The 15711-nt window shown below is 35.2% G+C and overlaps 1 protein-coding gene across 2 annotated transcripts in view; it reads right to left on the bottom strand.

Moving 5' to 3' along the window:
* The window catches only part of stk39 (serine threonine kinase 39), a 71654-nt gene that overhangs the window by 30767 nt on the left and 25176 nt on the right, over positions 1–15711 (bottom strand). Inside the window, exons 11-14 of one of the 2 annotated variants that reach the window (XM_084121359.1) lie at positions 9028–9075; positions 6525–6647; positions 5383–5412; positions 1068–1124 (exon numbers count right to left, since the gene is read on the bottom strand). In XM_084121359.1, the coding sequence (XP_083977485.1) occupies positions 1068–1124; positions 5383–5412; positions 6525–6647; positions 9028–9075 (258 nt within the window). The remainder of the gene's footprint in view (positions 1–1067; positions 1125–5382; positions 5413–6524; positions 6648–9027; positions 9076–15711) is intronic. The other variant, XM_084121360.1, reaches the window with a different exon arrangement.

The raw sequence follows: 15711 nt of genomic DNA, 5'->3' as shown, positions 1-15711 counted from the left end.
AATAAAATAAATGTAAGTTGGAGCGCTATAAATGACAAACTAAAACTAAAAAAAATAAAGCTAAATAAAAATATTTAAAAAAAATGATAAAAATGACAAAAGCAAATTACTGAAAAATTTAACTGAAATTAAAATGAAAACTGAAAATGATTTTTATTTTAAATAAAAGCTATTTCAAAATATCAATACATACTATACAAGTATAAAAATTCACTACAAATTTCCATTTTTCATTCTGTACATTACAATGTTGAGATGCCTAAATTCACTTGTAGCATTTAAAATGATTGATTTTTAGTTTTTAGTGTTTTATTTTTCATTTACTTAGACAAAATAGTATAAATTTAATTAATTCAATTAACTTAATTCAATTAACTTAATTAATTAACTTTTATTAGCCATAAAAATGTTTTTAATATTTTGATTAAACTGAATAATCTTTATTGATGCTTACAGAATGCTGATGCAAATCAACATTTCTCTCACTTCATTAATTATCACAATGCATCAGGGTTATTATTAACTAAAACTAAAACTTAAAAGTTGAAGCACTAAAATTACTAACAGGAAATAAAAACTAAAACTATAAAAAAAAAAAAATAAATAAAAAAAAAATGATAAAAGCACAAACAAAATGACTAAAAACCAAGCTAAAATTAAAACAAAAACAAAAAATATAAAATAAAAGCTGATTTAAAATACTGATAAAAACTATAATAGTATATAAATAACACTGAATGCATCATAGGATTGCTTTCTTCACAAAGGACGCATGCAACATGGCTGGAGACTTTTCAAAAGCTCCCTTTTCAGAAAGTCTTTGTGTCCGCAGTGCAGCTATGAAGCCTTGAAACGTTCGCTCTGCAGGCAGCTGACTAGGTTTTGGGATAGAAACTCTGCGCATGTTGCTGCAGCAGGCCTCCTCTCTCACTCTTTTTATTTGAGATATTACGTTTAATAGGCTCCCTCAAGGCCAGTCGGCCCCCAAGGTCGTGTCCAGCCAGCCCAGAGACCAGCATCAGGGCCACCGAATCAACACACATCACAGAAACACTGTCAGCCCTCACCTGGGGATGCTGAATGGACAGGTCCTCTAGCGGGAGACTGTTAGCATTCACTTCTCCCTGCAGAAGCAAAATGGAGTGCTTAGAAGTGAAGGAAGGCACAGAAAGACATCTCTCCGCCCCTCACTGTTTCTTTTCATTCCCTTCAAGGACAGTTCTTTCAGCGGCTGGGGAAATGGGTTTTCTACAGCCTCAAAGCCTGAACTAAAAGTCATGACATTTGGTGATCCAGTGGGAGAAAATATGAGTGGAAGATCGCTACGCACACACAGACATTAGGAAATAAGTTCTGTGTTTGTGCTGCTTAATTGCTATTTGTCCAATACGGTCCAATGGGCCACGCTTGTTAATTATTTAATATGTAGTTTATTAGGCAAATAGCGCAATCCCTCGATACTCTTAATTAAATGATCAAACGATACTTTAGTCGTTAATTAAATCTATTCACAGGCAAACATAGTCAGTCAAGCCTGATGTATCTGTGAGCTCACATTTACAGCCTTTACTGTTATCTAGGATTTTAGCCGTAGGGCAAATTGAGAGTTTTTTTATTTGTTTTTTTGATGTATCTTATGCTTACCATGGCTGCTTTTATTTGATCAAAATACAGTAAAATTTTGAAATATTATCACAATTTAAAATAACTTTGCTATTTTAATATATTCAAAAATTGTATTTATTCATTTGATGGGAATGCTAAATTTTCTGACAAATATTTTAGGTAACACTTTACAATAAGGTTCCTTTATTAAACATTAGTAAATGTATTAACTAACATGAACTAACAATGAGCAATACATTTACTACTGTTTTTGTTAATCTTTGTTAATGTTAGTTAATGAAAATAAAGCTGTTCATTGTTTGTTCATGTTAGTTCACAGTGCATTACCTAATGTTAACAAGATTTTAATAAAGTATTAGTAAATGTTGAAATTAACATTAACAAAGATGAACAAATGCTGTATAAGTGCAGTTCATTATTAGTTAATGTTAAAGGTAGTGTAGGTAGGATTGTTATAAAAAACTTTTTTCCAAATTTGTTTAAACTTTTTATATATATCAATGCATAATTAAAATGTAAGTACTCTGATAAAAAGAGTATAAAAATCGAGTGACTCTAGACCGTTTAATCTGCATTAAACACAGCTCATTATTTCCATTCGGGACGAAACAAAGGATTGGCTTAGGCGACTGTCACTCTCTCGCAACCATGGCAACCACCCTTTTGCCACACAGGATCTGCCCATATGCGCGCGCACCCGTTTGATTTGAGGAATTCAAGAGGCACGGAACCTAGGAATAGCAAAACAATGGCAGAGAAAGAGCAATCAAAAATTCACATTACCGGCATATGCAGTTAGCGAAGGCAAACAAGGCAAAAAAGGAAGACAGTACTAGAAAAGGTAATGAACAAAAAGTATTTGAATAAAACGCGTGTCAATATCCTCGGACCCTAGTTGCACGGCCTCTTGCACGACCTCCTCTGCTTCGCCCTCGACCCCGGACCTGTCCTCGAGCTGACGATGCGGTACTTGTCTCTGGAGTGTAACGTTAGTCCTCATCAGAGTCAACAATGCTTTCATCATGGAAACTCTTACATGCAGAACACCATATATGTTATGAATCTTACACGAAATTCATCTTCATCACAGTGTAACTGATGGTAATGGAAAAACGTGTATCATGCAACCTGTTTTTAGCTTTGCCTTATAGATAACTAGCTCGTTAGCGAATCAAAAAATATATATTTTAAACTTTACCAATATCAATATGCTAGCTTGATAGTGAGTACTAAAATACATCTTATTTGTTTATCTTCATAATGATAAAGTTAGATTTTTTTTATTACATGTGATTCTGACATGATGTCACTACATGCACTGTGCTCCTTCCTCTGCACTCGTCTCAGGTAAATAATGCGTCTTCAGCTCAGCGGTCGGCGTCAAGCGTTCATGTGTTTTGGGGGCGTGGCTTTGGAAGGAGCCCAGAAGGGAGGGGGTGGAGTGAATGGAAATAATGAGCTGTCTTTAAAACAGTCGTGAGAGGTCTACAGACACTCGATTTTTATACTCTCTTTTTCAGAGTACTTACATTTTAATTATGTTTTGATATATAAATAAAGTTTAAACAAATTTGGAAAAGAAGTTTTTTATAAAAATCCTACCTACAATACCTTTAACTAATGTAGTTAACTAATGAACCTTATTGTAAAGTGTTACCATATTTTATTAAATGTTAAAATAGTTGCACTGCTTAATATTTTAAGAAACGGAAACCGTTTTTCAGGATACTTTGAACAAAACAAATTCAAAAGAACTGCATTTATTTGAAATTAAAAAAACTTTTGTAACATTAATGTTTTCTGAAGATAATACAAGATAATTTCACATGCAAAACTCGCCGCAATGATGTTTGAGGCCGTTCAGGGGTGTGTTTGACGTAACTCACTGCTTCACTACCGCAGTACGATGCATCGTTGAAGAAATCAACTAGCTAGTCATGACTCTTTCCCGAAACCATACTGTCACAAATAGGGCTGGGTATCGATTCAGATGTTCCAATTCGATTCGATTTCGATTCGCGAGCTCTAAATTCGATTCGATTTCGATTTGATTTCGATTCTAAATTCGATTTCGATTCCCGATTTGACTCAATGAATATAGATTTAATACAAATCCTATATTTATAAAAAAGAACGGTGAACATAAGTTTACAAATGGTTAATTAATAAAAAGAAATTAAGAAATGAACTGGATTTTTTTGCCCAGCCCTAGTCACAAACCTGATTAATGACATCACGCAGATGGTCGAGTAATAACTTCTTTTAATGGATCGGTTTGAGGTTGAATTATTGCTAGATTTTTTTGCTATAAATTACGGACATTACTGCACTCTTTAAAAACGGCACTTTAAATCTCTAGACAAACCAAAAGACATTTGTAAACATTCGAAATAAAAGATTTAGGGCCAGATTTACTAAACAGGGCAAATTAGCGTGAGAGCGCAAAACCAAAAAAGTGCCGATGGGAGTGGAAAGTTCTGCGCATGATCTTCTGACGACACAGCAGTGGCGACTTTTGACGCGATCGACCTGAGTTTGCGAACCCGAACTCGTTCCTCTCCCTTTTCCCATCACATATCAGATTGGAAAGGCATTTATTTTCAATAAAAATTAAGAAAATATGTGATAAGTGGAATTAAATTGCCTAACTGCAGTTTAATAATAAAGTGTTTATCAGGTAGGGTTAGGGAGGGCTTTATTGTCCCAATAAGGCAGCATTATTTAATTCATATAATCATTTACACTCAATGGGCCCTATTTTAACGATCTGAAACGCAAGTATCAAACGCGAAACGCAAGTAACTTTGAGGGCGGATCTCGGGCGCTGTTGCTATTATACCGGCGGGATAAATGACTCTTGCGGCCGACGCAAATCTAAAATGGGTTGGTCTGAAGTAGCTTCATTATTCATAGGTGTGGTTTGGGCGTAACGTGAAATAAACCAATCAGAGCGTCATCTCACATTCCCTTTAAGAGCAGGCGCGCTTGTTCCATGGCGGATTGCTAGTATAACGGAGGATTCGCCAGGCGCGCGCCAGGAGCGGTTCACAGCCGAGGAGACCGACGTTCTCGTCAGGGCCGTAAAACACAGAGAAATGACATTGGGGATGGAGAAACCCACCCAAACAAAAAGCTGCTGTCGTTAAATTGCACAAATACCAGTAAACTGACGAGCGCAAACCTTAGTAAATCACATTCATGTTCATAGGAACTATGGTTTCAGGAAACACCAACTCATTTAACAATGCTAATAACGATGGAACTTGCGATCATAGTTGGCTAGCAATGCTTTCGGGAAACACACCCCTGAGTGGTTACAAGATGTTTGCTTACTAGCTCAAATTTAAAGAGCTCTTCCCAAACTCCATACGATATTCTGGCCTATAAATATCGCCCAAGACGTACGTCTTTATCTGCCGGGTTCATTGTGCTTATGAAAATAATAGTGCATTGGCAGGATTTTAGAAAGGCTGGATTACATACAACAACCTAAACAACGACTAAATCCCTATTTGTCTACATAAACAAACAGCCTACTACCAAAAAAGAAAGTCGTTTCAGAGGCGGAGTGAGTTTTGATGAAAGATTTTAAAGACAAACATTTATTGTCTTGTGCTGATGAATCATTCACAATATATCCAGTAAATAAACAGGGTCAGTTCTGATTTCACACTCAAAGCAGCGATGTATTACCCCACACAACTAATTAAAAAAACATCCATTTCAAAAGATAAAGAAAGAATAACTGTAACTTACATGCTGGTTTTCCTCTTTGACCCTGCGTGACTGCAAAAGCAATAACGAGACAGGATTCAATTAGGTTCTCGCTCTCGCACAAAGTACGACAGACAGATGTAGCTATTTGTGTGGGAGTGCAATCAGCACTTGCTCATTTGCATTCCATAATAAACAATAAACACGAGAACAACGTCTCCAGCTTCATTAGCAGCCGCTGATTTGCGGACGCTTCGCTTCAGGGGCTCTGATTGTTCCTTCCTGGCGAAGACATTTTAGCATTATATATTCCACATTTATGAGTGAAAAAGGCCTTGGGCTTTGATCAAATGGTGTGCGTCACCCGTATGGTACAGGCAGGGCGTTTATGATCAAATATTAAGGGAGCTTGAGGTGAAACGCTTGGCTCTACATCAGAGGAAGTGCATTCGTTCAAATCTCATATGTGGGTTAATAACAAATACATAATAGAGGCTTTATTTATACAGTGAGGTCCAAATGTCTAAGACCACTCATGAAAATGGTTGAATTTTGAATTTTTTTAACTGAATAAAACATCTTCTGAGGACAGATAATAGATTTGGTTGAGAAACACACTTAATTTAAGCATTATTCATCATCTTGATAACTGCTGCTATTGGATTATTCAGTAAATTTGACAATTTTTGCCTGAATTTTTCAAAAAAATTGAATTTATCAGAATTTTTCAGATAAACTTGTTCATTGAAATATATCTTATATATATATATATATATATATATATATATATATAAACATATAAACATATAAACATATAGGGTGTAACAGTACATATATTGGTGGACATGGCGGACATGTAAATGTACCAAACTCGTATCGAACCGTGACCCCAGAACCGAGGTACGTACCGAACTGTGATTTCTATGTACCGTTACATATATATATATATTTATATATATATATATATGAAGAGTTCAGATGCAAAAGCCTCTAAGTGCCAGATGGCAATGAAAATTGCCTATTAATTGTCATTTAAGTGAATTTACTGATCTTAAATATACGAGCTTGATAAAAATTATCATTCTAGAGGAAAATTTCAGATGGCACTTAGAGGCTTTTGCATCTGAAGTCTTCATATATATATATATGTTAATTTTAAGAAAGATCATTTGGCATCCACTCACCCTTCCGTGATTGACAGCAGCCTTCCCCTCTTCACTTCTCTCGTCCATTTCGTCATCACTCCATTCCCAGTCTCCATCCTCGGTCTTGTGCAGGTGACCGCTCGACCCCGGGACCCTTCTGACCTGCGGGTGTGAACGGGACACGCCGTCAAACTCACAATAGTGCGCAGCAGTTACCGCACACTTTTCCAGCAGACGTGCTGCTGAAAGTATTTATCTCATTCGTTTTCTCCATAAGCATTTCAAAATATTAATAAAGAGATCTTGAACCAAACCAACCAGCTCTGAGATGAAGCACATTACAACCTTTAATTTGAAGCGAAACATATGAAAATCAGAAATTAATTTTAATTATTATATTAAACATATCTATCTATCTATCTATCTATCTATCTATATAAATACAGACACATATACACATTTAATAAGTGAACGAACTATGAATTTAATCCCCACTTTCTAAACTATTTTATATTTCAAACTATACTTTTTAAACAATAATGTTATATTTAGCTATAATCACACTGACTTGTTCCTACAGAAGCATATCAATGTTTAAGAACTTCAGAGCTGTAGGTCCAACATAATATGTTTACAAAAGATTGTTAAAAATCAATTTTTCTATGGAGTAAATGAATGGCATTTGTACTTTCAGAAGCCTACGGTTGTGCTCTACAGCGTCACGCGTCGATCTCAGCAGGGCTCGAGTCTGTCAGATACAGTCTGTGCTGAACTTACAGGGCTTATTTCTCTGGGTCAGTGAAGTGATTCTTTGAGGCCTGCTCAGTGTCTGTAACCAGCACTGAAATATCCCACTATCTGTTCTCTTATGCAAGACACATCCTTCAAAACATGCTAAAGCTTTAATCTGGCCTACATCTCAACATCCATCGATATTCGGCAAACCAGGCGATCAGCTCAGCTCCTGAAAAGATGCCGTTTTGCTCAACAAGATCCCTGTCATTTACACAAGCCTTTCTCAGTCTGGCAAGCCCTAATCTGATCGGCTGGCTTTACACAATTTCTGAGGATAAGTGTACACAGGTTTTAATATCATCTACCAGGAAACCAAGTCATATTTACAAGGTACCAGGTTGATAAAATGAACACTTTTGAGGAAGAACTATTCTGTTATTGTGAAGGGAAGGTATATATAATATACATATAATATAGCATATATATATATTGAAAATAATAATGGTTCCTTTGACATTTTGCAAAGTAATGGCAAATTTGATTTGTATTTATTATCCTTAATGAATGATTAAAAATAAATTCTTAGAAATAATTATACTTCTACTTAATAAAAAATATTATACTTGTGTGTATATGTATATCAAGTACATATAACAGAATATATATATACATACTGTATATATATACATATATATATATATGTGTGTGTGTGTGTGTGTGTGTGTGTACACACATATATACATATGCACACACACACACACACACACACACACACATATATATATATAAACAAACTTTTATGTTAGATGCATTATCGTGAATAATCGATTTGACAGCAGACAGGTTATATTGTGAATATAAATAATACTGAATAATTAATATATGTATATTCTTATATATATTTAAGAATCTACTAGTGCTGTCAAATCATATATTATATTTATGCTTGGACAAAAAAAGGCAAAACACACACACACACACACACACATATATATATATATATTATAAACACTTTATAAACATTCATGTTAGATGCGATAAATCGATTTGACAGCACTTATATGTTCTTAAAGAATATATATATATATATATATATATATATATATATATATATATATATATATATATATATATATATATATATATATATATTCTAGAATATGTATATAGTTAAGTATATACTATGATATAGATATTAAGTAAGTAAGTAAGAAAAAAAAAAAAAACATTCTCAAAGAAGTAAAACAAATTGTCACCAGTATAGCAGTATTGTTTTAACCTGTATATCACTCACCCCTATTATTGTTTCTACCTTCCCCTAAATATCACATCAAATCAAACAAACTGTACCTGAACACTTTTCATGTCTGTCAGACGATCTCTTCTGGTCTAAGGAGGATCAAAGTCTGGAACCACACAAGACTAGAAGAGTTATAGCTAGTTCCATCCCTTTAATCCCATTACCAGCGATAACTCTATCGACCTTAAATCCTCTGGACGTCTGTGAAATATGATGCACTAGACTGTGATATCAGACAATATGCAGTCAATGCACTTTCTGAAGTTATTGACAAAATCATATTGGCCTGATCGAGAAATCCAGTCGACACGTCCTCAACTCGATACATATACATCCCGACCGCCCTGTCCTGACACAAAGACACAGTGTCTTCCAGGAGATTTACTCAGCTTCCACTTCAAGACAAGAGGTGAAATACGGCACACACACACACACACACACACAAGTAGGCTACATCTAGAAGCGAGAAGCAGTAAGTAAGCGTTCAGCGAGTGAGATAACATGTACCCGTCTCCCAGAATCCTGCTCTGTGTTCTGCTTCCTCGGCTCTGGATCCTTCAAAATAACACACAGATAAACAGAGCAACAAATAAACATGAGCGCATGATGATGACAAACTACACCTGCGGGCTGTGTGTTTATGAACAACACGAGTGGGTCAGCGGCACAGAGCTCTTCAACACACACTCGCTGTCATTTACAGACGTTATGTAAGCTCAAATACCCAGTGGTAAATTGCTCTCTTAGAAAAATGCAATCGAGTGTTGTGATGCAGACATTCATTCACACTGTACACTGTTCTATCTTGATTTACTTCACCTTGTCTTCTGCACTACTGTATACTTACTTTATATGCTTTGGCAGTACAGTAAACGTCAGTCGAGCCACTAAAGCTTTGCTTATTTTGACTGAAATGAAGATTGAAGAAATAAAGATTGTTTTATAGCAATATATTTTGATTTACATCTTTAATTCAGCACCAGGTATAACTCAGCAATCAATGACAAGAGATTATTAAAATTTCAGCTGAAAATAACTCAAAATAATGTTCTCCACCATGAGTCAACACATGCGTCCACTGCAGAGACGCTGCAAGTCAAACCAGCGAGCTGTTGCGCCCCCTACTGGACACAGACTACACTATAACCACTCAACTTCACTTGCTAGACTGAAGAATTATACAGATTTAAAATGTAATCTTATTACAGGTGTAAGTGAAGACAGAAGATAAGACCTTATCTCTGGTCACAATAACATGATCTTGACTTTCTTCAATGACAGATTTGCTTCAGGAAAATCTAATTTTATGAGGCGACAGATTGAAGGATAATTAAATAGGATAAATGACAGGATACAGGATGATTGATATATATATATATAATATAATATGTATAATATATAATATGTAAAATTTAAAATCCATAAGGAAAATTAATAGAATCTCTTATTTGATGTTTACAACATGAAGAAAAAGATTCAAATGAGATTAAAAAGATTAAAATGCTGAAATTATAGGAAAAATACAATAAAACATTGAAAAATTTAAAGCATCATTTTTACTATTAACAATTTACAAGCAAAAAAAAATGTTTACTATACATTTATCTTTTTATAATTATTATACATTTTAAAATATTAATAATACTTGAAAAAAAAAATTGGCTGTCAAATCAGTCAAAGCGTATTAAAAAAAAAACATTAATTTTGTTGTCATGTGAAACAGGAAACAGGAAACATCACGGGCCACGTCCAAAATCACATACTCTCTTGAGTAGGTACTTATTTTGAATAAGCAATTACTTCACGACCGCTAAAAAAGTATGTTCTATATAGTATGAGTGTGTGACGTATGAATGTAATCTGGATGTACTACATTCACCTTGTTGCCCTTATCACATGACCTACCAAGGTCATCGTGTTTCTTTTTCAAGGTCAAAAAGAGTAAAATATTTGTGTTTAAAAAATGATTGTTTGTCAAAAAATATTTGACCTTAAGTTGACACAGTCTTCAGAAAACTCAAAGGCCAAATAAATCATCGTGATTTTCGCAACGCTGCTCAAATCTGTATCGCTCAAGTGGACGTCATTGAACGCTTTGAAATTCCAAGGTCAAATACTGATTCTCTCCATAGTGTCCTGAACAGAAGCGCAGCTGCTAATATTCAAGTCCTCACGGTGAGGAGAAAGAAAGAGAATGACAAAGACAGAGTGAGGCAGACAGCCATGTAGAGAGAGAGAGAGAGAGAGAGAGAGAGAGAGAGAAAGGAATACAGACAGTGAGGTAAGGAAGAGAAATGGTGTTTGTCAGGATCTGTTCAGGTCAGAGAGTCCTTACATGACAGCATCTTTCTCCGCGGGCTCCGGCTATGCTGACTGGATACATAATGTGAGAGTGAGGCAGGATCGACACATCAGACACAAACACATCAGACACCAGGTGACAGAAAGGACACTCACACACTGCTGACACGGACACATCTTTCATCAGAATATTCATGAGGACCGGGATTCAATTTCATAATTCACATATTTAGTACCCTACACTCTGGTTTCACAACATGGCTGTGTCCAAAACCTGGAAAACACTAACTTTCTATTATTTCATATAAAATTCATGGTTTTCACAAAAATATTAAGCAGCACAACTGTTTTTCACATTGATAATAATGTTTCTTGAGCAGCATATCATCATATTCGAATGATTTCTGGATCATGTGACACTGAAGACTGGAGTAATGATGCTGAAAATTCAGCTTTGAACACAGGAATAAATTACATTTTTAAAAATATAAATTGTAATAATAATAATAATAATTCACGATATTACTGTTTTTATTGTATTTTCAACCCAGTAAATGCAGCCTTATTGAGCATGTATTTCTTTCAAATACTTAAAAAAATCTTACTGATCTCAAACTTTTGAGACTTTTGGACAAATGATCTAAACATCATTAAAACAGAATGTATCATTCATTTAATCTTTCTTTATTTTAAGTATAATATATTCAAACTTGTTTTCAAAGATTTTAAAGCATTAACTCCATTTTGTTAGTTATATTTAAAGTCACCATAAAATAAAAGTTGACCATTCCTAATTTTTTTATGGAACACTGCAGTATTTATTATAAATGATTTACATGTACACATCTTTTTTTTTTTAATTCATGTGTCCTAGTATAATCTTTAAAGGTCCTGTATTATGCCCCTTTTCACAAGATGTAAAATAAGTCTCTGATGTCCCCAGAGTGTGTATGTGAAGTTTCAGCTCAAAATACCCAACAGATCATTTTTTACAGCATGTTTAAATTGTCATTTTTTGGGGCTCAGAAAAACGCGCTGTTTTAGTGTGTGCCCTTTAAATGCAAATAAGCTGCTGCTGGACGACCCAGGGGGCGGAGCTTCACGAGCTCGCGCTCAGTCTCTCAGGACAATTTCATCTCACGGAATGATGATAATATCAGAAACTCTCAGTAACGGTGTTCATTTCGAGTCGGACAATAATGCCTACAGAGTCAGAGTGCTGTATAGAGATGAAACAGGTATAGTTTAGTAGTTTAATTACGGTTATTATAAAGTATTTGTCATCTGCTTGTATGTATCCATTATTAATAGCCTACAAGTCTGCTGTTTCGGACCAGGTCCGAATGATGATCAGACATATACTGATGAGTTTAATAAAGTTTATTGTACATCACACAAAAGATGAAGCGTCAGTTTTACTTCAGAAAATCACCGTAAGAGCTGAGTAAACACAGTAAGTTATAAGAAGTGCGCAAGTACATAAACGAATTTGGGTAGAGTTGAGGGAGCATTTCTGTGGGCGGAGGTTAGTCAAAAAACGGTTCTAGTGACGTCATTAAAGAAGGAAGTAGAGGGATGTAGTCCAAACGGGCCGTTCGATGTAGGCGACTTCTGTTAAATAAAATATCTCGCTTGGCATTGAACTTTGAGCTTTATAATTTTACAGATATTATTTATACTCTAACAACAACATTACACACTAACTAAAGTTTGAAACATGGGATCACGAAGAACAGGACTTTTAATCAAAATAACTTCCTCTCCACTTACAGCGACATCTCTTCTCTGATGACGTGTTTACTGGGGTGAGGGCGGGACAACCAACCTGTCAATCACATGAGATCCACCAATAGCAAACCATAACCATCCAATCAATTCCCCATGGACAAAATCAAATACCGTCCTACATTTTTTCTTGTTCAAGAAGCCGCTTCACACAGATATACATCACAATAGGCAAGTCATGCCAACAAAAAAAAAAAAAAAGTTGCCAAACTTTTCAGAAAATGGAAAAAAACACAATTTTTAAACATTGTGTGTGTTGTCAATGTTGAAATTGTGGCTTTAATAAGGTCAGACACTTGCATGTGTCTTATATTATTAACATTTTACCAAAATCAAGTTAAAATGGAGTTAGGAGGTTTTTGACCAGCAAATTTCATACAAGAAATACAAAGTGCACTAAGGTTTTCATCAGCTTACAGGTTAAAAAGTTTAATGAAGCTATGTGAGCACTCAGTTTGTTTGTTTTTTGTCATTTGGCCAAAATCTCATGTTATTAAAGGTGGAGTGCTACACACAGGCTATTAAAGACAGTGTTGTCTGTGACTCAACGACAAATACTAGACTAAGACACTCTTCTCCGCTTCTCAAATACATAAAACACTGGCCTAAATATATATAGTGTTTGTAGAGTAAAGAAAATGCTCTACTTATTCAAACAAAAACAGTTCTTTATTTAACCTTGCATTGCAAACAAGCAGAGACGCTCGAAAATGTGTGCGGCACTTCATTCACGATAGAGGCGGGTCGAGTTATGAGGTTTTACCGACAGTCTGAAGATCCGAAGGAGTTATAAGGTTTAGTCACAAGCTCTTTTAAACACCCACAAATAGACGTAAAGGACCAATAGTAATGATTCATGAAAAAAAAAAAAAAAACATTTGGAGATCAATGCCTGTCAGTGATGATATATTCTCTGTAAAAACGTCTAAACATCTTTGCTTCTCCAAAAAATGTATTGTGTTTAAAGGATGCTTAAATAGGTTTATAGGAAACCAAGACAAAAAACACTGATTAAAACAAGGTTATTTTGCGGTGCAGTGGCAGAGAGCGTCATCTGAGATGGACAACTGAGGGGAGGACAGAGCCGCGTTCCCATTACCATTCAAATTGCGCAAATTGAAATTGCGAATTGAAAATACGGCAAATGGAAACACGTGAATTTCACAAAAACTCCCATTTATCGCAAAAAAGTTTTTACGCTCGCATGAGGTGTTTTTTCAGGCAATTTGAAAAAGAAATATTTTGCACAACTGCAATGGAAACAGTTTTTGTGCATTTACAGGTCACCTGACGTAGATGTCGCGGTATGTTTGGACAGAATATGAGACCGAGTTCTTTATTAAATTCATAAAAGACAAAAGATTTACAGGAATACTGGATTCTAAACCTCAAAGAAATGCCACAATCAAGACCTTGAAGCAGAAATGAGGGAGAAACACCCAGAAACACCAGACACTCCAAGTATAAGGGTCTTTCCTTGACATTAATGCTTGGATAACGCACATACGTCTCCTTCAATTAATAATAATGGCCAGTGCGGTGGCTGGGATATACGTAAACCTACCAACATCTGTTGCCATGATTTTCGGAATGACTTATCACGAGAGGAAAAAATGACGTTTTAGCCACATAACATCGGTTAATGGAAACTTCTGTCATTTCGCAATAGTTTTTTGTCAACATTTAGAAGAAAAAAAATCGCACAAGTTTTGCGCAAATCTGTAATGAACACGCGCCTAATGAACCATCACCTGATAAAGCTGGACACTGCCATCGACTAGCAGAACCCAACAACATAGAGACCCGCTGACCTCCAGCGATTCAATCACTGTTAGTGTGTGTGTGTGTGTGTGTGTGTGTGTGTGTGTGTGTGTGTGAATGTCCCTTAAAGCTGTTTGTTGTCACAGTTTCAGTTGATGAGCTTCACTACTGTACAATCCCACTAACAACTCCAATTACACAATTGAGGCACTACAAATAATGTTTCAGATCTCCAATTAAAACTACATTTCCCAGAGGTTCCCTTTCCTGAATACGACTCCTCGGTTGACTGCAACTCTTGTCAAATCTAACAAGTATGCATGGGCTCCGTTCCACCCAGACAACAGACCCTACGTCGGTTTCTCCCTCCCACCCATTAATACTGTAATTCATTGAGAAGAGTCTATTACTGAAAGCACGACTAGTTTTCCCAGAGCACTTCAGACAACTAAAACACCATCACACATCAACAAAATCAATTCTAAATGGATCTGCTGTAGTGATTATTCTTTACAAGTCAGACTAAACATGTCTGTGTGACTGCACAGTAATCTGCCGGGTGGCTTTTAAGTGCACTCATTCGGTCATCTACTGGAATAAATCCCTTTATCAGTACAAAACACCTTTTTTGATGCACGCAAGTCATTCCACCTAAAAAAAACACTATTACAAATATACCACAAGGCAGATTGCAAAGAGTTTCTCTCAGTTCTATGTTGTTTGCTATGGCTAAAATATTATATATTTAACACATAGTATTTTTCAGTCATATACTGTACATATATCTCCATATTTATGCATTTGCTATATATTGGCTTAAAAGGAGTATTTTTAATCAAAAGAACAATCATTTTAACCAAACAGTCATTGTAACCAACTAGATTCAAAGCGTTTAACGCTCAATTAAAATACAATAATAAATCACCGGTTACACTTTATTTTAAGGTGTCATTGTTGCAGTGTAATTATATATTTAAGTACTGAGTAATATTAAGCAACTACATGTACTTACTATAGGGTTAGGTTAGGATTAGGGTTTAGTTGAGGGTTAGTTGCATGTATTTACTGTTATTACTATGGTAAGTACATGTAACATATGTAACAAGGACACTGTAAAATAAAGTGTTACCAAATAACCCTATTTAATGATTTTCATTTATCATTTATATGCACCAGTGTTGCAATACTTAGTGCACATAAATTAATTAATTAATTAAAAGCGCACATATTTTTACGAAAAGATTTGAAAGAAACTTCCATGAAAATTGAGTAATTAATTACTCAAACAAATCATTGAATCACTGAGTTTAGAATCGATTCATTTGTTTAAATTCAATTATTTAA

The sequence above is a fragment of the Abramis brama genome (genome assembly GCF_963993115.1).
Source record: "Abramis brama genome assembly, chromosome: 8".
NCBI lineage: Eukaryota > Metazoa > Chordata > Actinopteri > Cypriniformes > Leuciscidae > Abramis > Abramis brama.
The sequence above is the reverse complement of the archived record's forward strand: the minus strand, read 5'-3'. Positions and strand labels throughout refer to the sequence as shown.